Here is a 25905-nt window from a genome sequence, read left to right as displayed (position 1 = left end):
GTTCCTCAGGTGTTCTCTTTATAAACTGTTGTAGAAAGGACACTATTTACATTTACATTATGTACTGTCCAGTGTCAATTGAATTTGAATTTAAGTTTCTACACATATGTTTTCTTAACGTTTCATGTGTTAAATGATAAAAGTAATATATTATTATTATTGGCTCCTTTAGCCAATGTTAACCAGTAGGTGGCAGCATCGCCTTGTGTTTACACTATAGTCCCCTCTTCGTTCTTCACTGCCCGCATTAAGACCTTTAATACCCTGTGAAGTTTCTGTCATATGAATCTCATTTGTATTTTTTTTGGAATAAATATTTGCACTTTTTTTAAGAGACTCTCCAAGTTGATGCCTGGACATAAAAAGCCACTGGACCATCTGTTGCTTTATAAATAATCCAACCAACACGAATAAACATCTTCTTTTTTTTTTAGAAGGAAAAACATATAAATTCAGTAAGCCTGCATTTTTCCAGTCCAGTGTTTTCACTGGGGTTCTTTACTTTCACTGAAGCAGTGGTGTAATGTGTGGGCTGCACACACACACACACGCGTGCGCGCGCGCAGTGATGGGAGGCTTAACAGGGCATATCGCCTGTTGCTCTTGCTGTTAGGATGTTACACAGAGATCCTCCTGCTGCTTATCACTAAAGCTGACATACAACTGATAATCACGGGCATTTCAGACGTTACATTTGCTTCAGTTCTGGAGAGAAACGCAAAGCAACCCAAATGGACGGTGCACACACGGACACACACGTTCTTGCGCAATAAAGTGCTGTTTGGATCCAGAACATTGCATCTTTAATGAAAAGGACTAGACGCGTTTTATGCGTCATGCACTCTGTAAAGCCTTAGCACCAAAATCTGATCCAAGACAATGTGCTTTTGTAGCGCGAGGCGTTTGGGCTTTTTTCTTCAGGATTAGTCTGCGGATAAAAACAGGCTACATTTGCGCGTGGACTTTTTGGATGCTGAAGCGTAAAGCATGGCGTGCGAGCTGAAACCGAGGCTCTGCTGCATGAGCAAAAGTGAGAATGGATACGGCTTTCATTTGCACGGAGAAAAAGGAAAAAGCGGGCAGTACATACGCAAAGTGGAGCCTGCATCTCCAGCCGAGGCGTCAGGACTGCGCGCGGGGGACCGAGTGGTGGAGGTGAACGGGGAAAATGTCGAGAGAGAAACGCATCAGCAGGTAAGCAGCAGCGCGCGCGCACACACACACACACCGCGCGCGAGCCAACTCATCTTAAAATACCAAGTAATCCACTAAATAACCGATTAAGCTTCTAATTCTAACAGAATAACAAAGTAAAACTCCTACCACATGTGCTGTATAAGATGTCATATAGATATTAGAGCACTTTGGCTAAACAGTATTTATTAATTTATATAGTCTATCAATAAAAAAGGTTAGAAAAAAAGGAAGCGTTCGTACTTTCCAGCATTTTACACTTAAGTACAACAGACCCTCAAGCCCCTGGTAATTACCGTAAACCTCCATCTATACTCGCATATCAGATTCTACCGCTTGATTTTACTTGACCGTTTTGGGAGAAAAACAAACTAACAACAACAATAACAACAACAACAACAAAACCTGGTGGGACAGAACAACGCGAGTTTCCAGAAAGATCTGTCCTGTTCTCAATTTACCACTTTAAAAGTACAGTTAAATAAAAGTTACAAAAATAATTTGGTCTTGTGAAGTGATGGTGTAATTTTTTTGAGACGTTAAAAAAGTGACTGCGCTCATTTACAGTATAACAGCACAATTACTTACTTACACACTGTTTTGAAATTCAAAATCCCACTAAGGTCACTTTTTTTATACTATTTCAAAATGATCTCCTTTTAAAGCTATTAAAAATGTACTTTGCCAGAAATTGTTTTTTCATGAAATAACATTAACAGGCATTCATCCGTTCATTCATCCGTTCATTTATTCATTCATTCATTGATTTTTCTTCAGTATTCCCCTGTTCACCTGGTCAGGGTCATGGTAGTTCTGAAGCCTATCCTAGGAACACTTGGCATAAGGCTGGAATCCAATCTGTATGGGACACCAGGCAGAACTCAGAACACCATACACACATCTCAGACACCACCATACACACATTCTAGGTGCAATTTAGAATAGCCAATCCATCTGACAGCATGTTTAGGGAGGAGAGAGGAAACTGGAGACATAGACATGTGGAGACCATGCACAGAAACTCCACACAGACCTTAGGTCAAGAAGAACCGCAGACCCTGTAGTTGGAGTAAGGGGGCAACACTATGCACTACACCAATATGCCACCCAGTACTAAAATGTGTCAATATATAAGCATATGTTTGTTTGTGTGTGTGTTTGTGTGGAGCTGCATTGACTTGTACTGTAAAGGGTCTGAAAATGAGCATTTACATGTATGGCGTTTAGCAGACACCCTTATCCAGAGTGACATACATTTTATTTCTGTTTATACCAACTGAGGATTAAGGGCCTTGCTTAGGGGCCCAGTAGTGGCAGCTTGGTGGACCTGGGATTCAAACTCATGACCTTCAGAGCAGTAGTCTAACTCCTTAACTTCTAGGCTAGCACATCATTCCTGCCCTTAGAGTTCAGCAGTATGGGTTACAATCCACTTATTTATTTGTTTATATTTTGTGACATTTTTATATAAACATATTTACAAACTGATTACATGCAACTGGCAACTATAAAAAAAAAAATTGTCTGAATTTTCAAATTTGCAAACCACATTTTTATTACTGTTTTTACGGAATTCTTTCTTCTCTGTTAATAATGATCAAATATTAAATTTAAACAAAGCATTATGGTTTTGTTAAATGTTTCATATTTATTGTGACACATATTGTATATGATAGAAAAAGTCTTTAGGTGTTATACACATCCCAAATGTGACCCTCCTAAAAAAAAGACTAAGTTTAGTTCCAAGCACAAGATGTCCAGCTCAGATCAACATCGTTAATCACGCTAACGGCTGGTTCAGTAAAATGGTTCTGGATGTCTGGTTGTCTCAAGCTGGCACTTGAAAGCACTGCATGTGTGTCTGTTCTTCATCACCGGCTTAATATGACAATGAAATTTGAGGGTTTGAATGGCATTCAGAGGTAGGCTACAGTACTAGGGCTTTGATGATGGTTCCTTTTTTAAGAGGCCTCTTCTAGACATAATGCAGCTACAGTTGGTGATGATTGCAATTATTGCAAAATGCTGGCTAGTTTTCGGTACTAAAAAATGTTTATTCAATTTAAAAATTATGCTAAAATGTAGGATTTGTGCATGTTTTAGCCACGTTGAAGTAAATTCATTTGTGTATTCACTCAGTAACTGCTTTATCCTTGAAGGCAAAAGGTGAGAACACCAGTCCATCAAGGGCTACTATTAAGTTTCATATATATTATTGTGCACATTTCATCCTATTAAAACTGGGCCGTGACAAAACTTGTGGGGGAAAATCCAAAGCTTTTTATTGGATGGAGGTCAGTTTTGATGTTTCTATTGTTTCTGCGCTTGTTTGTTGTTTCTCAGGTGGTTCAAAGGATCAAGGCAACGGAGTATGAAACCAGGCTGCTGGTGGTGGATCGTGAGACAGACGAGTACCTGCGCAGTCTGCGCCTCACCTGCACAGAGGACATGGCTGTGCGAGTTAATCCATCAGCCTCTTCCTCCTCCCCTCCATCGACCCCCAGCAAGCGGGTGAACAACTCCATGTCCAAACTGCCAACTGGTCATGAGATACCAAAACCCAGCAGGAGGGCCCAATCACGGGCTACCAAAAAGGTACAACTTTTATCTTTATACAAAGAGTTGTTTCTGTAGATGTATTTTTGGGTGACTTGTTAGGTTTGTAAGTTCTGAACTATCTTGTTTTCTTTCCCTTTTTCCTGGAAAAATCTGAGTTCCATAGTCTCTAGGGAGTATTATTTGCAGTGCTGCAAATTTCCTTTTGTCAGTAAGCAAGAATCTTCTGCCTGAACTGCTAAAATTTCACTTGTTCCTATCAATATTTGTACAACTTTTCAAGCTCTTTCCAGTTAAATGTAGTCTACATGTTTAAATGCCTCATTGTCTAAGCCATGCTATTTGAATATAGGTGACTTCTTGCAGGGAGCCAGAGATGGTTAGTGATATATGACACACAATTTGGACAGTGTTATAGATGGCAACTGCATCCTTAAACATATTTAAATAGAAATGTTAAATGTTTTCTGCAAAAATGACACTATAATGATGTTTCTAAACATTAAAGCACAATTACATCTAACCTCAGCTTGGTTAGTAAAATGTTTGATGAGGAGATCATTTGACTTACAAAGCTGCATCTTGTCCAGATGTTAACCTCTGCAGAGGTAAAGACCTTCTGTCGATCTGGGTTGACCCTTTGACATTATGGAGTAAAAGACAGACTACAGACATGTTATTTCTGATTAATTACAAATGAGTCTGATAAAGCGTTGCCTTTCCACAACCCTGATTATACACTACTCCCGTTTCTCTATCTAATCATTCTGTTTATGTTGATAAACGACGAAGGAAATGTTTCTCTTTCTGTGAGAAGATCTCACCTTTACTTTCATTTTACATTAGACTTCATCCTCAGTTTAATCTAGTGTGTATTGTATGTAGTGTGTTTTACTTTGCAAAGGTGTGTATCTGTTTAAGAGGGAAAAACACTTCAAAGTCTGAAGACAGTAGAGCATTTGATAGTGCAGATATAACAGATGACTTAGATCTCTATATTTAATGTCTCTTGTCCATCCTAAGCCAACTATTAGATTAAGAAGAAGCATATTACAGACCAAGGCTTACAGTATAGGTAGTCTTTGACTTATACATAGAAATAATAATATGAATATAAGGCCAGTCAGATTGAAGAAAAAATATTATGTATAGATTACATAAAAACATCATTATTAACAAAATGTGTTGTCATTGCTTATTTAAATTTCATCACTTAAAGCAAGCATGGTGGAAAAGCACAGTGGTAATACAGTGTGGCATCATGGGATTGATTCTCAGCTCAGGTGTGAGCTCACTGTTTGATTTTATTCAGGGGTTGGAAAAAAAAACACGTTGGATGTTACTCAATTCAATCACATGATGTACACATGATGAACTGATGCACACGGTCAATATTTCCAGTGTATAACAGGACGACCTTCAACTCTTTTTTTATTATTATTGAAGTCTAACCCCAGTATACATATGAGATAGTTTTCTATAAAAGGGATTGAAAGGAGATGAGCGTACATAAAACTTTAACGAGGATGAGAGTTTGGTAAGAAGGAATCGGAGGATTGGTGTTTGTTGAAGCTCAGGGTTTCTGTGCCAAAATCTCTGAAGACTTGGCCCGAGAGGTAGGACCAAACTGCATGCTGGGATTTGTTGCTAAGCCATTAAAGAAAGTGAGTAGAAAAGAATTCAGTGAGGAGTAGAAATGTAATTCCTCCGTGTAAGGAACGTGATGTGGAGAGTGGAATTAATTTACAGTTGATTATTTTCCCATAAAGTGTTTTATTCCAATTTCTATTCCATAGAAACTGTATTAATTAAACAATGATATATTGTATATTTTATTAGTTTATAGTTATGTTTAACGTCATAGAGTATCTGGGAAAAAGTAGTTCCTGTTCTCAGTTATGTTAGCGTCGCTATAAACAATTGTTTTCCCACTCGTCTCTTTTTTCTTTCATTCTTGAAGTCAGTAAGAGAAAAAAAATGCAGTTTGTCAGGATTCAGAGAAACTGAAACGTCTTCTGTGCTGTGTCAGAAAACCTACAGTTACGGGTTTACTTCGGGCTCTTACAAAGCACTGATGCTTGAGACTTCTTTTAAAAAAAGTCTCAGAAATTCTGCACGTTCTTTAAATCATTTTATATTAAACATCCACCGTACAAGTCTTCTTTATGTTGTTAATACAGTATATAGATACTAAGGAATTAAAATCACCTTATTAATATAAACCTTGCAGCTGGAACTATTGTCAAAGTTAGAAGTGTACAGTACATGCGAATGATCTAATTCTGATCCTAATTATTGAACTTTATTTACTTCATATAACTAGCCGAATTCAATTTTTAATTGAAACTCTTTTCATACAGTTTATGACACGTAGTATTTGACTCTGGCTCTGTTTTAGCATTAGCCATGCCACAAAACCTTATCAAATAGAATTCAAGCTGCAGTTTACATCTTTAGTGTCTTTCCTGTGCTGGCAGTTAGCAATTATTTGGCATTTAGTGGTTTAGCTGTGACATAGTGGTTAGAAACTGGAACCACTTCCTACACTTTCATCAATAAGTGTTGTATTTTGGGAGTTTATTGTCTTTTTTTAGCCAACCTGCAGAATTTGGTTATTAGCAGCTAGCTAACTCTCTGATCATCTCTTTATTATGCATTTCTAGTCAGGTCAGGAAGCATTATATACTATAAAACCTTGTTTCTGGAGACAGCTAAAATTACAGTTATTTTGAATCTTCTGTAATAATAAGAAGGACCACCGCTTCAGTACTTACACAGCCAGAGAGAATGGATTAGGAAGTCAAACAGTGCCAAGTCAAATCCTGGAATACTTCACATGGGTTTAGTGAGCAGCATGAAGGATTCACTGACCTTTTATTCAGACCAGAACGATAACACTTTGTATCCGATAGACACCAGTAAGCATGCTCTGTCTTTGTAGCATTAAGGGTCTTTGAATTCTTCTATGAAATGTATTTACAGTCTGATGGAATGGTTATACTTTCACTTGTGATCTGTATATTGGTGCATCCATTCGTGTACTTATGCACTTTTCTGCTGAATTGTTATAGTGAAGAACACTTCATGCACTCAGTGCTTGCAGTTTTGCTTCTGTAGTGGAAGAGAGGCAGAGATACCAGACGCTGAGGCTGGATGAGAAACAATTTTCATTATGGCCGACACGCAGCTGAAAAAAGATCTTGTTTTTTAATATTTAAAAAATTCAGAGTATTCTGCTAAAGCTAGCAGAATCGCATTACATGTGTTTGACATCATTTGCAATCATCTGGAAAATGGCTTATACATCTGATTATTAATAAAAGTATTAGTGTACCATTCGAGATGATACTGCCCTTCTAACATTTATAAACTAAATGCTAGTGTACAGAGTGCATGGTGTAAGTCTATAATATGTCAATTGGGACACAATTGATGCCTTAAGACGATGTCGGCTACGGATTTTAGCCCACTGTTGACATACAGTAGGTGTTTGCCGATTCAGGTAGTATGTGTAAATGTGTATGTGTATTGCAGCCATGGTTGGTTCTTCTTGGGCCAGTAGTTATAAAGCAGTCATAAGGCACAGCACAGTTCCCAGACCAGCTGCAACAAAACTACAGATTTTGATTGGACATTAATAGATGATTTGTTTTTAACGGAATACTGTACCATCTACCATCACAGACATTTGTGTTTCTGAACTCACATATTGTATTTCTAGCTTTTTACATTTTACTGAGTTGATGTGGTTGGGACTTTCTTGGGGTTTTCACTAAATGCCTCATTTCAGTATAAAGGAAGTCATAGAGGAAAACTAGGCCATGGTGAATTGCTCTGATGACAGTTGCTTGTCTCTTTGAAAAAATTTGGCCATTTGTTTGGATCTTTGTGTCTCTTTAAAGAACATCAGTCTCATCCTGTGAACATTGGCTCTGTTCCAGCTTTTACAGACATGTGAATGCTTTCGCAGAGTTAAAACCAACATCTGTTGCAGGGATTCAGAGCCACTCAGGTGGAATTTATTGGTCTATCCCAATATTACCTCGGAATAATTTTTAAAATAGCTTAATGAAGCGTGATATTAACTTTATAAAATATGCTGGACTGATTATTGCCATGGTAGCTGGACTCCTTGGGTTACCAAGCATTCCAGCACTTCCAGTCTCAGCGAGGGACTGGCCCAAGGCTCAAAGCCCCAAAGTGCACACTAGTTCATAAATGTCACTGGGTCCAGTGGAAGCCAAAAAAGTAACAGTGGCAGAGCTGATTGTGTGTGTGTGTGTATGTGTGTGTGCGTCCCTGTGGCCCCATGACTAGTTTGCCTGTCAGAAAGGGAGAATAGATATACGACACCACCATTCTGCTGCGGCTCTGTTTTTACGGTGCAGTTATTTCCTTTCTGCCGCATTCCTTCTCTGTTTATTCTCCTGCTCATTTGTGAGTTAGTTTATAGAACGGGACAGCATGTCCAGTGTTTAGAAAAACTCGAAGATGCTCAATTTTGTTGTAATTATACCCAGAACCAGATCATGAAATGACAATTTGATCATTTTGTCTGTAATACTACTAGAGTACGCATATGACACAAAGCAATATGAAAATGTCTGTATCATTTGTGGTTAACATATTAGAGTAGCAGGAATTATTACGGACTCAAAGCTCAGGGGTCCATGTTTTGATCCAGAGCTTGATATACCTTTTATTTTATTTTATTTTTTTTTACCAACTTCCCAACAAATTGTACAGATAGGTGGACTGAATACTCACATTGCCCCTAGGTGTGTGAATGTTTGTGAAAGTGTTTGTGTGAGTGTGTATGTGTGTGTGTGGTGTCCTGTGATGGATTGGTGTCCTATTTAGGGTGTGTTCAGTCCTTTCATTCAGCATTAGCAAGACAAACTCCAGATCCACTGTGAGAAAAGGCTTTCTGAAGATGATTGAACATAGATTTTTGTGTGTAACAGTAAAAGATATGAGCTTCACTTGATCTGGAATTCATCTGTTGCTAAGTACGTTTCTCAGCTCAACATAGCACCACTTATTATTCCGGTGATTATAATTGATCTTTCATTGGTTGTCAGTTGCTGAGCACAGGACTGCTGGTGGGTGGATGTGGTATCATCATTGAGGGATTTCAAAATCCCAGCAGCACTAACTGTACTCTACTACTATAATCCCAACCCCATAACACTACTCTAATCATTTCCTGCCATTACCTCATCAGCGCATCGAGCTACAATCCACACTGTAAAACTCTGTGTGTGATTGCTATTATATGTAAATTGTGTAATCTAAAACAATGACTAATTATATATTCAATTCAATTTTATTTGTATAACAATGAACATTGTCTCAAAGCAGCTTTACAGAACATAAGAAATATAGTACAAAAAGTTTAATATTATACAAAGATTAATATTAAACAAAAGTTCAATAAGCAATAAGCCCACATAAGAAACCTCACCTGAGGTGACTGAGGCGGATAAACCATAAGGCATAAAGTTTTTTGGGGAATAAATGAAATATCGCTTCTTTTGCAGATGTCAAAATATATTTATATATTTTTGTTATGTAATATTAAGTGCATAGAGTGTGACAGCAAGAGTAGTATCATTTACAGTTCACGTTTCATGTGAAGGCATCAGATAATTCGTGAAAGTTTTAGTTGCACCATTGTTGTATATTGTTTATATCACCTTACACAGCTGGATACACTAAGTTTTAAAATATTGAAAGTTGTTTGTCTTGTATATTCACTGATGTTCTTTGGTTAAGGGAAGGACAGCAAACTTTTTAACACAGTGACACAATTTTACAGAGCAAGGTAAAGAGTGATTCAGGGAAAACTTAGTTTTTGCAGGCCAACCCAGAGGTAAGTATCATCCTCGTTGACTTGACAAAAAGCCAATAGGATTTTTCCACTGGCTTTTGGATTTATTGCAGAAAATCAGTTCTGTATGCCACAAAATTTATTAATCTTCACAAATAAAATCACAAGTAATATTAATGAATTAAAAAATGTTGTTCTGTACAACCTACAAGACAGTGCATTGTGTAGTGTAGTGTAGTATATCACTCACGTATTATGTTGTAGAATAAAATATTATATATATCGCAAATATATTGCATTAAAGTAGACCTGTTTTCAGTCATTTAACCAAAAAACCCATTTAAAAAAACCTAGTGAATTCAGGATGATGAAACAATTTTGCAGGCACTGTACAGCCAGGTATGTGCAATGTACATCAAATTTACATTTATGGCATTTGGCAGATGTCCTTAGCCATAGCAACTTACATTTTTATCTCACTGAACCCACAACTGAACAATTGAAGGTTAAGGGCCTTGCTCAGGGGCCCAGCTGTGCCAGCGTGTCCGATCAATAGTCCCACACCTTACCCACAAGGCTACCACATCAACCAACTACATCATAAACATCAAATGCCCTCTTCATGTTGTAGTAAGCAGTCCATATTTATTAATAAAAAGTACCAGACACAAGATCGGGATTGTGGGACTACAATGAATCTGATGCTTAAATTTAGGAGAGCTTACTAAAAGAAAATCTGTAGCATGGATCTAATGTCTCGGTAGAGGGTGAACTAGGTACATCTTGTGTATTAGTTGCATACCCTGAACTGAAGCTGACCCCATGCTTGGTGAGTTTGAGAAGGTGTATTATCAACAACACTCTTTCTGTTTGACGCCTGGCCAGAGTCTCATTCTTTTCTCCTCTTCCGAGCTGAATTCAGTGTGGCCTGGTGCTGCTTTACCTCCTGAGTCTCGGAGTGTTGAGTGTCATTTTCTCACAACATGGAACACAGTCCATTATTTTCTGGCTGTCACATGACACGTAAAATGGCTCTTCAAACCACACACACACACACACTCACACATACACACACACATACACACACACACACACACACACACACACACACACACACACACACACACACACACACACACTGTCCAGGCAGCAGGTGCTTTCCCCACATTGGCTTATCTTTGATTATTTAGGCTTCCGCAGTGCAGCAGGTGGAGGATGGCTGATCTATTACATCAGCACCGAGCACAGGACATCGAGATCATACTCCGGACAGAAAGACATTAGAAGTGGACTTTTAAGTGATGCAGAATTTTAATCTCAAAAGCTAGGTTTAAAGAAGAGAAATACAAATGACTTGTACACCAAATGACAAAATGTACACCAGTTGACCAGCAACAAATGCAAGAAAGAAAAAAAAGGAATGGACAGAAGACACTAACCAGAACTAACCAGTTGTCAATAGTAAAGCAACAGAGAATACATCTAGTTAAACATTCACATAGTTGGAGTGTTGAGCTGAGGCGGTTTTCACTATCAGTATTCAGGTGTTTTCTGAAGAGCTGAAACCTTTAGCTTAAATTTCTTGAGAAATCTATCACACAAGTGACAGTTGTGCATGAAGTACTGTGCACTGTGTTTGTTTCTGTGTTTCTGAATGGAGAATGTTAAGTGTTCTTAATATTGTTCATATTTATTATGTGTGATCAGTATAATATTTCTGTAATTTCAGTAATGTTGATTATACTGATTGTTAAAAAAAATCAGGCATCAGAACATGAATTTGGAAGGAAATTCATACTGATATCTGCTGAAGCATTTATTATATTCCAGATAAGAATAGCACCTTCATGACGGTCAGTTTTAGCCCTTTTGTGCTTTCTTTCCAAGCAGGGTACAGTACTGCCACTATGACATACACTACTTCATTAGCACACTTCAGAATCAACAGACCTCAAACAACCAGAATTCCTCACTCAGTAAATGGAATTGTGGACTAACATTGAAAGGAATTCTTCAATACGCTTGATCGCAGGATTTTCTCTGTTATTAAGGTGAAGGGTGAAGGGAGGTTTAAGCTAGTGTTAGGGAAGAAATGAGACATTATGCACTGTGATTCAGAGCGAACAATATTTTACATTGGGGCTGCACAGCTACAGAAATGACTGCAATGATAAAACACAAGTATTACCACATTTAGTTAGCACAATAATAGTTGCAATTGCATCACTAACATAACAGCATGGCTTTGATATTGACATTAATTCTGGCTGTAACATAAATAATAGGTTCTTCAAAACTGTTCATGCACCAGGATGTAAATGCGAGACCTTCCACATAATCCAAGTAATCCTACTAATAAACAGATAACTTGCTTTGCTCAATATAGTAAATGTATAATCATTAATGCAGTGAAATTTTCTCAGTCTTTGACATCAGAAGTTTGCACTGGTTGGTAAGTTTCCGCCACAATAGAATCTTCAGCACAGAGGCGTTTGAACCTTCTGGTTCAAAATGAGGACCTGGTGAGAGAAGGACTGTTTATACTGTAGCTGCTGTAGTGTAAGTGATAACTTGTCTCATGGATGTTCCACAGATGTAATTGTAAACTGATAAAAAGCGTGATGTGCTGTTTATCAAACTGAACTGATATTGTTGGCAACTCACTGTTGTGTAAGAGGAACACATTTTGGTTTGTGCTGTTAGAATCCTATAGAAAATAATTTCTACATTCCTTTACTGCATAAGAATAAACACTGGGTTGTTGTGACTGACTCTGTGTCCATTTCTTAATTTTAGAGCATTGTCAATACCCATGACTTTGAATCATTAGATATGAGAAGGCTTGTTAGCAACCTGTGAATCAAAGTGAGGAGAAAATAAAAGTAATTACAGGCAGAAGACAGTTCAATCTCAGAGGAAAGGAAGAAATAAATAGAAGCTGAGAACAAGTCATGTCTCCTGGCTTCCTAGCTACATTTGATTGTACGATGTGGACTGGATGTTTAGATTGTTGTGGCGGCGTCTCTTTCCACTGGCAACAGTTCTTTCATTGTTAAGGCTTGATTTTTTTTCCTTCAGTTGGTCCAGCTGTCATTTTTGTGCACTACTTTGTTTGCTCTACCTCTGATCTTTTTTCTTTTTGTTCTCTGCTGAAATAGACTGAAGAGTATTGCACCACAGAAAGAAAGTTTGCAATATGCATAGACTGTTGTGGAGGGTTGTATTATCTAAAAAATCACTGCATTGAAAGCTGGGGTCATGTGCATCAGACATCAGAAAGGAAAAGGCTGACCCAGGGTCAGTTTTCATCACATCCTATCCCAACATCACTTTTTTCCTTCACAACCCAAATACACAGTTGTAGATCTCTGCAGTTTATAAAAAGATAAATTATTGTGTTTGTATGAAAGTCAGTGAGCAGAAAGTCGTTTGTGCAGGCCAACAAATAAAAGATCTGATTGTTGTCTTAAGAAGTCAGCATGAGAGGTTGTGATGAAGCAGCCACAGATTCTTGTGTTTGACAAGCAGTCATGCGCTCATTACACTGATGTCATTTGGGAAAAATGTCATGTGACCGGCAGCTTCGCTATCGGTGAACATCTGATCAACAACTTCACCTGTTTTCAATAAGTTTAAACAAATGAGTTATTTTATTGCAACAAGTTTGATTATAAAATTAGTCTTCACACTGTTGGCTTTTATTTTGAGATGTTTTTCCCTTTGTTGAGATAACCTTGCAACAATTCTGCGGCTGAAGATAACGCTTTCAAATTTTAGATGCTTATGAACAAGAAATTGTGGCATCTCAGAGAGCAGAAATGGGTTTGATATTATCACTGACTTTGAAGACATAAACTCTGTATTGGGTTATTTTGGAACTTTGCTATGAATATATTGCCTCTGGCAGGTTAGGTTAAAAACATACTTATGAAAAACTACAAATTTTCCTCTACTGTGGAGTGTGTCATGACACAGAAATTCAATGCTGAACATGGGCACCCCAAAAAGGAACAAATTCAGTTTTTGCTCTCTGGTAAAAGGACTTAAATCTCTGCCTCAGGACATCATGTAGTAAGTCATAATCCCAACAAAAGAACTTAGCCGAAAATATTCTTCTGTTGTGATTGGACAGATTACTCACAACACTTACATGCTTCTTGACTCCTTAAGATTTCAGAATACAACCTAGTCTCTGACCTTTGCTCTTTGTTATTTAAACTGAATTTACTATTAGAGTACAGAGTTGTTACTAGTATTAACTTTTTTAATGAAGCTAATAAATTCTAATAAAGTTTCTAATGTAGCGCATTGTGTTGCCTTGACATGATGGCCATGTGCATCTTGTTAGACAGCCAATTTCTGAAAGGATTATATAGATGTATAAGGAGAGAGGATGGTGAATATCTCTTAGATATTAATAAATCAAGGGCATGCAAGGTTTTAGATCTCTAGCATGAGTAATGAACATGTAACATAATCTTTCAATGAATCATCAGAACATCTAGAGCAGATCTTTTAGCATGACTGATCAACTGAGACTGGAATGTTTTAAAGTCAAAATACAGTTTAACTGCATGCTGATGTTTCAGGATATTTATGTCAAATAAAGACCTGCTTGAGCGCTGTTGCATTATAAATTGCTTTAATTTAATAATCAGATCATCAGATCATATCGTTGGGGTTCACACTCAGGGTTCAAGAATTTGTATTGTTTTTAAAAAAGTATTTCTTTTTTGACCTAACCTACTAGGGCTTATATATATATATATATATATATATATATATAAGTTTTAAATTAAAAAAAAATTGTATTATTTTTTTTTAACCCTAACCCATGTTTCTATCTTTAAAGTAAAGTTGATATCAAACCCATTTCTGCTCTCTGAGATCTAGCATCTAAAATGACACCACTAAAATACTGTGTTAAGTTATCCCAGCAGATGTAAAAACATCTCACACTGAAAGCCAACTGGGTCCTGACTGATTTTATATCATACTTGTGGCGATAAATTAATTAATTTCTTTTTACTGATTGAAAATGCAAGATAAGTCAGTTACCATTATGATGGTGGACTGAACACCAGTGTACTGGTAAAAAGATTACCTTTTTGGTGCTACATTACTCTTGTCTGGTCAGTTGGCATATGATTGTGATCTTCATACAGAGCTCCTGTATGGTGAAGTATATAAGCATTGAGAATTAAATTTCTTTGAAACATACATTAGATTTTCTAGTCTGACTGTTTTACATCTAATTCATTCTTCTCTTTTTCAGTCTAATTTCCTTTCCAAGTGTAGGCCTTCAAATCCCTGGCTTTGCAAGTCATTTTTATGCTCTCGCACACCCACACTTGACCCCTCTTACTTGGAAGCACACATCTGGTCTGCACCATTAAGGACTGAGGAGGTGTTAGGAGCAAGGCCTCGGAGAGAAGTCGAGCATTGACATGCAATTTGGGCTGAGATTTTCAGAGAATATTCTCGAAATCTGGAGGCACATAGAGTGTGTTGAGTTCATACAGACTTGCTGAATTCTCTTTTTGAGATTGTAGTGTCATTATTCGTCATTATTCGCCACAGTTCACCTCCACACATCTGTGTAAACAAAGACGAGTGTTTGTGTTGAGGTCATTGAACCTGACTTGGATCTGGACTTGGTCTATGTCCAGTTTTAACATAACCTTGTTGATGCTCAGAGCAACGTCCAGACATGTTGCCATCTACTGCTTAGTAACACACATGCACGTTAAATTTCATTGTATTACATTATGTTATGGGTATGAAAGAACTTAAAAGTGATAAAAGGACCACATTTACAACCTAGTTTAAGATTTAATTATAAATGTAGTCTGTGGCAGCCAGTGTTCTCTCAGTTAATTAATCATGAAAAGGAAGTGAAGAACACATCAAGAAATACAATACAATTAAAACAACCATTTTATTTACTCCCAGCTAGTATGGATAGTTTCAGTTGAAAACTTTTATTAGTGCAGTAAGTGGTAAATTGTTTTCAGATGCATTACTGGTTTATTTGCTAATCACTGACTGACTAGCATAACTAGCAGAAAGACAAGCTGGTATTATTTATCTAACTGATAGCTTACTTGCTATCAGCATTTATTATATTGGTCTAAGTGGTTGTACCATTAAACAAAACTTATGGCTAGTCTTGTTTTTTGGCACAGTATTCATAAAACAGCTACTGGCCATGGCCTCTTTTAGCCACAAATAGCATTGAACCACTAAGCTATACCTGTTCATTTAGCTCATTCTCCTACTACTGAATATTACCAAAGGATCCTGGTCTCATATTTGTCCCTGAAAGGCTAAAGATACAAAAAACAACATTCTGGTTATTGAACATGTCCTTTTTTTTCTTTTATTTTTTTTTTATTTTAGCAAAATGCTGCTAATTTGCCATTTGATTTGCTTAATGTAAATCTGGGTTTATACATAGCTTAGTGAGCAAGATAGATCATTAGTAAAGCACATGGTTAGCAAGCTGAGACTCACTGACACATCAGTGTTCTCTCCATTATCATGAGAAACCTGCTTCTCATTTCATTATTTCTTGCTTTATGCTCTTCCAAATCATGAATATCTTAATTACAGTATGAGAGTTTGATTAATAGTCAGTGTTTCCTGAGTTTCCGGTGTTGCAGTTCGAAATGTCAAGACAAAAACAAACAATATAAAATTATAATTAAATATAGTGATATAGTATATATAGTGATAGTGTTCTAGTCATGTGATAATGTTACGAACATGCACAGAATGGCAGTAGGGATGGCATCATGTTTAAGGGTTTTTCATTGCAGAAACAGATATTGCTGTAGTTTGATTTTAAATCCAGAACGAACCGTTTACTAAGTTTTTCTTTGGGTGAAGATGAACACAGAAGGGACAAGAACCACTGGATTAAGGAAAAGTCAACAATGTGGAACCTTCTTGTCGTTCACCGTGACAAGTTAATATAAGAACATGAGACATATGAACCCTAATGTCATATCACAACAATGAGGAAAATATTGTACGTGAGAGAGAATCAGGCACCAAAGGACATGTGTTGTCAAGCATGGTTAAGGGTCATATTGTGCTAAGCATTCGTGGAGCTTGAACCATTTCTTACACATTACTCATGTGGCTATGTCTGTTGTTGTTTTTGTTGTTCACAACTTTTTTGCATTTTTTTCTTCTCTTGCCATGTGTTTCCCATCTCAGCACTGGTTAAGAAATATTAAGACGCCTGCTAATCAGGCTTTGTTTTTGCTTTTAATTCTCTCTAGAACATGCACTCTCTTGGAGGGACAGCACTACATTACCTTTATGGTTTGCAGCTGGATTTGTATGTGTTGCTTCAAAGTACTTCAATGGGAGAAAGAAATATTTTCACATTAAGGCAAGTTCTATGGGAAGTTCTTAACAGATTTAGTTGTGTATAATGAATTATACTATAACAGCTTTCTGAAATAAGAAATTTAGGTATTTAGAATTCCATATAAAAGTTACAGCAAAGTTCAAACACGATTAAAGTACGTGTTTGCTCTTTACTTGAGTGTGTTTTTCAAACAACACAAACAGTACACAACACTCTCCTTGCAGCTTCTCTACACTTCATTTAAATGCTCTTAAAGACTTTTTTCCTGCCCCAGAACTGAAAGGCAGCTGTGTTGTGTCCAGATGTGCCTCTCAGCAGGGCATTTGTAGGGCAGTGCATGAGGAGGCTCTCTGTTTGTGACTGGTGTGTATGTAGGAGGATGGACAGCAGGGGGGTTGGAAGAACACAGTTCAAGGGGCAGAGTGTGTGAGAAAGCAGGCATGCATCTCCCCCTGTTATCTCTGGGTGCTTTGTTGACAGCCAGCGCTGGTGATGTCTTCCCATCATTAATCCCCACATCAACCATCTTACTCCATCTCCTACTTAACGTTATCCAGGCCTGGCTCAGATCAGACTTCAATACCGGGGAGAAAATAGGATATGAGCAGCCCACTGGTTGCATTTTCAGTGCCAAAATTCAGTAGTGTTGTATTTGCAGCTGGCTTAATACATCCACTCTCAGCTGTTTTATTATTGAGCAGTTCTTCCATTCCTTCTGAAAAACAATTTTGAAACGATCTGTTCAGTCTCTGGTTCAACACGTGTTGTCCATCATCATCATCATCATCATCATCATCATCATCATCATCATCAGTATCATCATCATCATCATCATCATCTTCATCATCACCACTGCTTGCCTGCGAATGAGCCATTGCAAACACTTGTAAAGCTTCTCCAACTCAGCTGTGATATAACTACGCAGGTCAAACAGCGTAGGCTTTTTTCGCACCAAGGGAGTCTTCACTGCCCACTCACTCTATCTCTCTCACTTTCACTCACTCACTCACTCACTCACTCACTCACTCACTCACTTTCCCACTCACTCAGATTGATACATGCATAGCAAAATGACTTCCCACAATGATTTGGAACTCACTCCCAGTCCACATTCTTCATGATCACTTCTCTGCCCTCATTCATACGCTCTCACTTTGCTTTTATTCAGATTCTGGTTGAGGATGGCGTCTGATGAGCAGCCCACCTGTGATCACACATGCAAAACCTCCATCTGCTGTGTCTACAACCCTGCATGCTCAAACTGTCTTCTATTTTCAGCCTAGTCTTCAGGAAAACAAAATCTTCCATGTATGTTTGATAGCTCTGCATTTTGAAAACATATTTGATCTTTGACGCATATAGCTGTTCTGTCTCAGTTGGACACTGCAAATTTGTGTGTGTGTTGAGAATTCTGGATAATAGATTCAACATGCTTCTCATGGCAGTCATGTGGCTTTGGAAAGTTTTTGGAAGTGTAATGCAATCCCACACTGCGTCTTGTACATGCATTTGTGTAAATTGATTTGTTGTGAAAATAGCTAGTGTGTTTTTTTTTTGTTGTTTTTTTATGGAGTGATTAACAGATGGAGGCAGAACTATGTAGTAGTACATACCATAAACATTCTGTATAAAAGATATTAGTGATGCTTAATGTTGCAAACTATTAATGGAAATAATGATCCAGGATTCAGTATATTCATGTAACATACACAATTTATCAGCACTTTATTCCTTGACCTTGACTTTTTCTCTCTCAAACCACATGGAACTAATACAGATTGTATAAACTCACCAGTCACTTTAATAGTACACCAGAATTTATAAGTTATCTTATCAGCCAATCATGCTGCAACAGAGTAGAAGTAAAACATAAACATAAAACATAATCTCATGCAAATACAGGCCAAGAGTTCACCTCAAACATCAGAATGGGGAACAATGTCTTGTTGTGTCCTATGATTGTATGTCTATATATGTATGGATTATATAAGACAGTGAATAACAGGGCATAAATGGGGTTGGAGTAATCCTTAGTGTGTGTATATACGTGTGTGTGTGTGTTTCCACTCTGATCATTGTCCATCCTGTTTGCCCACATATGTTTCCTGGTAGGGGGTCAGGGGGGCTCCGGAACGCCCTGTGTAAGACTCCATAACTGTTAGGTGAAACCATGTTCTGTCTGCATAAGTGGGGCCCCTGCTGTGGAGCCTATCTGTGTGTATGCATGTTTAAAATGGACTGGTTTTGACTTTAGGGACCATAACGCAGCAGGGCAGAGTAGGAAAATAGGTGTGTATATGTGTGTGTTGTACTGATAACAGGGGTGTGGATCTGCATGTGTCATCAGTGACCAACTTGGCTTATCTTTGTGCTACACTGCTTGTGAAATACCCCATGATGTCTCCCTGCCAATTAAGTTGACTTATTAGGCGGGGATGAGCATGTTGCTCATTTACCTTGTGTGTTTAACTCAACACATGTAAAGAATCCCTCAGTATGACCTCCTAAAGAAAGAATGTGCACTCATATATCAGTTGTCTGAGGCTTACAGGCTAAATACATATATAAACATGTGTCTTCTATGAGTGTGTGTAGAGAACTCTTGAGAACCGTCTTTCTCACGAGTATTTTTACGGCATCTGTTTCTACATGAGTGGTATATTATAACTAAGCACAACTTGGGTAAAGGGAGTCTGTGTGACCTAGGGTCAGTAGCTGCATTCTTTAAGATTGTTGGGATTATTTGGTGTCAGGTGGGTGTGTTTCAGTCCTGGATAAATAAACTTTAATTGATTAATGATTAATAGAGATCTGAGTTAATGGAGTGCAACTGGGTGTAGAGTCGGTGTAGAACAGGATGATGAACTAATCTTAGATATATACATACTAGTTCAGTTGGTTGCATTCTATTCAGTGCATCTACACAGTCCCTAATGGTTTCAGATTAATAAATAAAGTGTACTTAAGGTATATAGATGAGTGATACATATGGGTTACATTTAGGGGGAAATTTAAGGAGAAGGCTTCATAAACTTGTAATTCACTAGAACCAACTACAGTGCAGTGGTCTATCAAGGTCTGTCTGTCTTGGATCTGTAAGATAACTTTCTAAACCTAATCATATTTTTGTGATGTCACAGTTTACATACAACTTACTTATGCAAGGATAATCTAAGCTAACACTCTGAAAATGTTTAGCTGTACGAATATTAACACAAATGTTCTCTCACAATCCTTAAATTTCAGTCTCTGGCCAGATCACTCCAACATGGCTTGTTCGAAACATTCCTTTGAGATTCTGGTCCATGTTGATATGATGCAATTTGTTCAGATTTTTCAGGTAGACTTTCATGCAGAGAATGTCTCGTTCTACCACATCCCAAAAGTGGTTTACTTGATTAACATGTAGAGACTGGGAAGCAACTGGATAACAGTGTACCTACTATTATGTTCATTGTCATGAAACCAGATTGAGATGACTTTTGTTTGTGCCATCTAAATTTTTCTTCTAAGCAGCCATTAGAAAATGGTAAATTGTGGCCATGAAGGGATGCACATGGTGAGCAACAATACTCAATTAGGCTGTGGTATTAATGAGTATAAACAGGCCCAGAAATATTGCCTGGACTGCTGACACAAGGCAGGTTTGGTCCATGGATTCATGGTGTTGGCACCAATTTCTGTATACATTAGTAGAAATCGAGATTCATCAGACCAGGCTGTGTTTTTCCAGTCAAGTTTTGAGTCTGTGCCCACTAAAGCTTCAGCATTCTGTTCTTGGTTGATAGAAGTGAAACCTTATGTAGACTTCTGCTGTTGTAGCTCATCCACCTCAATTGTACAGAGTGATTATCTGAGTTACCGTAGTCTTTTTGTCAGCTTAAAGCATTTTTGCCATTCTCCATTGACCTCTCTCATCAACAAGGTAATTCAGTCCATGGTGCTACCGCTCACTGGATGTTATTACAGAAATATTCAACCCAGCCATTCTGGCACCAACAATCACCACCATCAAAATCACTGAGATCACATTTTTTCCCCATCCTGAAGGTTGATGTGAACATTATTCATAGCTGCTGGCCCATATCTTACACATCATTGGCTGATTAGATAATTGCATAAATGTGTAGGTATACAGGTGTTCCTAATAAAATGCCACTTAACAGTATTTCCTTATTACGCTGTATGGTTTTTAAATTATAAAACCACACAGCACTAGTAGAAAGACTATGCAAGGAACTCATGAGCTCTAGAAGCACCTTATGTTTTATGTTTCCTTTATTTCTGTGTCAGTCCTCTATCCATGGTTCTCCCCAAGTCTTTTTCCTATGTGGTTCATTAGCGGTAAATACTGCCCAGGTTGCCATTGCTGTCAGCAGAAATAAAGTTGGTCTGCTGTATGCTAAGCTTTGACTTCTGTGGCTCATCTGGGATTTCACGCAGTGAGCTGATAGGGGGGAGCTTTGGGGGTGCTTATATGCACTTCCAGCTCAGTGAGTGTGTTGGCCTTGTTTGGCCATGTAGCATTTATTGTGGTTCACATGGCACAAATAGAACAACAGGAAATGAAAAACTGCAGATCTCTGAATGCAACCACATGTAATTTTGTTTTATTAACTGAATACTTGTGGAAAATGGAAAATGTTTTCCCAAAACCTCTATACATTTTCCCAGCAGCAGTTTATTTCTTTACTCTTTTGCTTGATCTTGTGCTTGTACATGATTCCTGCCCATCGTAGGCTTTCATTTGTCTTTAGGTTCACATACATTGATGCATGTAATCCCATATGAGTGAACATTATCTGCTGAGTGTGATGGCTGATAAATATAATGAAGTAATTCTGAAACTCCTAACGTGCAGTCTTTATTAATTAATTATTAATATAAATCAGTGTCAACATTATATTGTCACGCTTGCTAAAACAATTGGATGTTCTGTTCTTGGTTGTGGTGATCTGAATCGCAGAGGTCATTCTCCTTTCCCCTTTTGTCTGAACTGATTGCTCTCTATTGTGTTTTTTATACACAAGCTCAATAACACGCTTGGTTAAACTACTGTAGGCCTATCATTCAGACCTTAAATAATGAACGATGGCCTCCGATTGGCCGGGCACCTCCTAAAGAGGGCACAACTAAGGACAATGGCACTGCAGGGTGCACAACACAACAAAACTTAGTCAGCAAAGGCAAGATGCCAGGATTAATGCAATTCTGCAACAACTGCAGAATTGCATACAGAAAATAAGTTTCTGCTTTCTTAACCCTGTTTCAGGTATTAGCTGAGATTGTTTATTATTTTTTATCATTGAGGAAAGTTGAACCCTTGGAACAATACAAAAAAAATAAAATAAATTCATCTTTTGATCCTTACCCAAGTGTTTCCCAAACGGTTGTAACATTTCCAAACTTTCCGAATGTTTCTTGCTTAATTCTGTAATGGTTGTTTTTGTATATCACTTTTTGTCTTTTTCAGAGTATAATTTTTCTCCTGTTCTGCACAGTGGGATTGGCTAGGATGAAATTAGGGATGGTGGGACGAGCAATACACTTTCTAAGGCCACTGAATTCTTTTAATTCTGTTATTTTTTTTATTGCATATAAAGCAATATCTCTATCTAGTTTATTTCTGCCTCGATTTTTAGTACTGGAGCTGAAAGTGAAATGTTTTTCTGTGATTTTTTATGACATGAACATGAGTTTTAAAAAATGTGTGAATGCGTGTAGTCTTATCTGTCATCTTTCAAAGCGTTCACTTTTGCAATCACTGTTTGCTTTTGCGACATATTTGATCCAGACATTTAGAAAGACCCAAACTGACTTAGTTAGAAAGAGAGACTTAAAGGAGCACTGTGTAACTTATCAGGAATTTCTGCCTTTTGGGTAGAAATATGCTCCAAATATTATTCAGGAACAAGGAAAAAAAACATACAGTTTTCTTCTTCTGTCTTCATGTCTTCTTCCAGTTTTATTTATTTTTATTCTTTAAGGCAAGTGCTCGTGTTTAATTGAAGAGTTCTAGACAATATTGAAAATCCGTGACACATCTACGCAAGAAATATCAGGCAACCTGAAAGGGAAACTCCATGTCATTTGGATACTCGAAAACTAAGAGCCTAAAAAATCGACATAAATGACCATTTCTGAAGAACTTTTGCATAACCTTTACAATTAATTTGCTAGACCTTATTGCCAGCTACTATGCACAAGGCAAAAAGCTTACCATGAACAAATCTCTTTATACTTGTTGTTTCTCTTTGCTTGCTGGCTCTTTAAAGTTCTTGTATTTTTCCCTGGCTTGCTCATTCATGATGCACAGGATTATGGTAGTTGGCATTTGGTGATGTTCTTCATGTTCCCATCCTTGTCTTATGCCTGTGGTTCAGTGCAAGCTGCAGAACACAAAGCTCAGAAGGTCTCTGATTGTAGTAAGTCTGATCCTGGTGGTGTGAATACAACAGATTTCTTGGAGGAAGTATTGGTTCCCTAGAATTGCTATTTTAAACATCCCTCATGTTGCTAGGTAGTATTCTGAAAAGAGAAAAAAAGCCACTTTGGTTAATGTGTTTTGAACCGCACTCGATAACTGTAACATTAGAAAACTAGCAGACGCTCTGGCCACAGAATAAGTTTACATAGAAAGAAAGACCATGTGATGAGACTCCATCCAGAAGCAGGACATTAGGATGGATCAAGAGGTTCTGGAAGGCGTCAAGAGTACAAGAGTTCGAGAGTACAAGTATATTTCCTCTGTCTGTGTGTTTTTTTTGCTTTTACAGCTGTTGCCTACATATTGTAGTTGTCTTGTAGACATAGAAATCTGACCTTGAAAAGATAACTGTTAAAAAAATATTGGTAGCTAACTAGTATTTTAAGGATGTCAGAATTAGCAGCTTTGCTCCTTTTACACACATACAGTACCAAGCACAGATTCTGTGCTGATTTTTTTAGGTCTATGGATCATCTTTCTTATGAGGAGAGGCTCAAATTAAAAATGGAGGGCCGACAACTTCCCAACATTAATTTTATCCAAAATGCATGGTACAAATCTTTTTAGATCTCTTCTCTGACAGAAAGAATTATTGTATTTCACGCTGGTCCAAGCTGATTAGTGTCGGTCTGGTTTCTTACTTGAATTATCCCATGTCACCATGTCTTGTATAATTAAGCACCAACCATCACTGGCAAAGAAGCACAGAAAAGTCCAAATCCAACCTCAGTATCAATAATGTGCTATTTTAGGGTTCAGGTTTAATTCCTTTAAAAAATGAGAGAATGTTATGTGTCACAGCTTTAATTGCCTTAAACCATAATGTGGAGATATGAATAGATGCTAAAAATACATAATAGACAATGAATTAGCCTAAGCATAAAGTTCACTGTCTCGCTATTAAAAGTCAGAGTGCCATTTGCATTCACCCTACTTCCTTGTTTAATTATATTGCATGTATTTCACACATTACATACAGACTAGATATATAACTGACTATGAATTCATTATTAAAAATAAAAAGATATTAATAACCTGAATGCTGCAGAACGCTGCATGATGCTTTTACATGCTTGTACATATCCTACATACCTGGTTGGAGTTATACTAGATGAAATTCCCATTTTTGTTTTGATTTTAGGAAACAGAGCTAAAAAAAATGATTATTAATGATTATTATGTTTGCATTTGTGAACTTTTGAATTGACAAGAAAAAGCAGGGAGAATATCAGAATATTCTAGAAATCTCCTGTAGTGCCACTGTAGTTTGCCGCAAAAAAAAAATCATTACATTTCCTTAATTACATTTTTCAGTGTTTTTACACATGAATAAGATAAATCCTTATAAATAATAATATCATGATTCACATTTATTATATTTGGCAGACACCCTTATCCAAAACGACTTATATTTTTATCTTATTTTATCTAACTGAGCAATTAAGGGTAAAGGGCCTTACTCAGGGGCCCAGCAGTGGCAGCTTGGTGGAGCTGGGATTTGAACTTACAACCTTCTAATTGGTAGTACAACACCTTAAATACAAGGCTACCACATCCACATATATGCTGCCATATATGTCCCTTTCCACCAACAACCACCTCACCCTGACTCCAGCCTGCTACCTGCCTATGATCAGTCCAACTAGATCTATGCTTTTATCTCGTACACTGCTGTATATGATCTTGATCAGAGATAGCACCCTGACACAAAAGCAAGCTTTCAGGTTTGGCAACTGTACATAGTCTTCTGATCAGTTTGAAGTTTCTACAGTCTCTCAGTCTCTCTATGCCAGAAGAAACTGGGCACTCCAGTGTCACAGCTGTTGCTGTTACGACACCTCCTGTTTTTCCATCCAGTAATATTCTCTCTGCACTCAAGGCTATAGAAGCCAAAAATAGAGCTTGTCTCACACACAACTCACAGGACTTCATGAGGTGACACTTTATGATTAAATACAAGTTTAAAGAAATATATATGGGGCATCTAAGCCTCTCCTGGTGCAAGCATGAGAGACATGAAGTAGCTAATACTGGATGAGTTTCAGCCCTTTTAATTATATTCCCTGAGACACTGTCCATCACACCGCACATCCACATAAACAGTCTATTAAGGAGTTAACAACAGGAATGTTCTAAACAGAACCAAGATTTTGGATTTGAATAATTAAAATGTCAGGCTCATTTCATCATCAGTATTTCGCACACATTCTAAAGAGCAACAGCTACAGAATCCGCACTGAATCTGTTCGTCTCACATGCCTCATTGTGGCAGGAAATTAACGTTATGTGTTAAAGTCCCATCCACAGTGTGGGGGACAGGGAGCGGTGCGGAGCAGGCGGAGGGTGTGGAAAAGTTACATTTTCTAAATGTGTTCTCCCATTAGGAATGATTTGTTGCTCTGTTGTGCAAAAGTTAAAGCCCAAAGGGTTGAGACACATTGTAATTCTGAACACCCCCGC

At 37.6% G+C, this 25905-nt stretch overlaps 1 protein-coding gene across 2 annotated transcripts in view; it reads left to right on the top strand.

Annotated features, from left to right (window-relative positions):
* The first annotated feature begins 518 nt into the window (after positions 1-518).
* Positions 519-25905, top strand: part of LOC132860673 (Na(+)/H(+) exchange regulatory cofactor NHE-RF2) — a 39343-nt gene continuing 13956 nt past the window's right edge. Inside the window, exons 1-2 of one of the 2 annotated variants that reach the window (XM_060891936.1) lie at positions 519-1194; positions 3538-3789. In XM_060891936.1, the coding sequence (XP_060747919.1) occupies positions 988-1194; positions 3538-3789 (459 nt within the window). In that variant the 5' untranslated portion in view covers positions 519-987. The remainder of the gene's footprint in view (positions 1195-3537; positions 3790-25905) is intronic. The other variant, XM_060891935.1, reaches the window with a different exon arrangement.

This window comes from Tachysurus vachellii, chromosome 18 (genome assembly GCF_030014155.1).
Source record: "Tachysurus vachellii isolate PV-2020 chromosome 18, HZAU_Pvac_v1, whole genome shotgun sequence".
Lineage (NCBI taxonomy): Eukaryota > Metazoa > Chordata > Actinopteri > Siluriformes > Bagridae > Tachysurus > Tachysurus vachellii.
The sequence above is the reverse complement of the archived record's forward strand: the minus strand, read 5'-3'. Positions and strand labels throughout refer to the sequence as shown.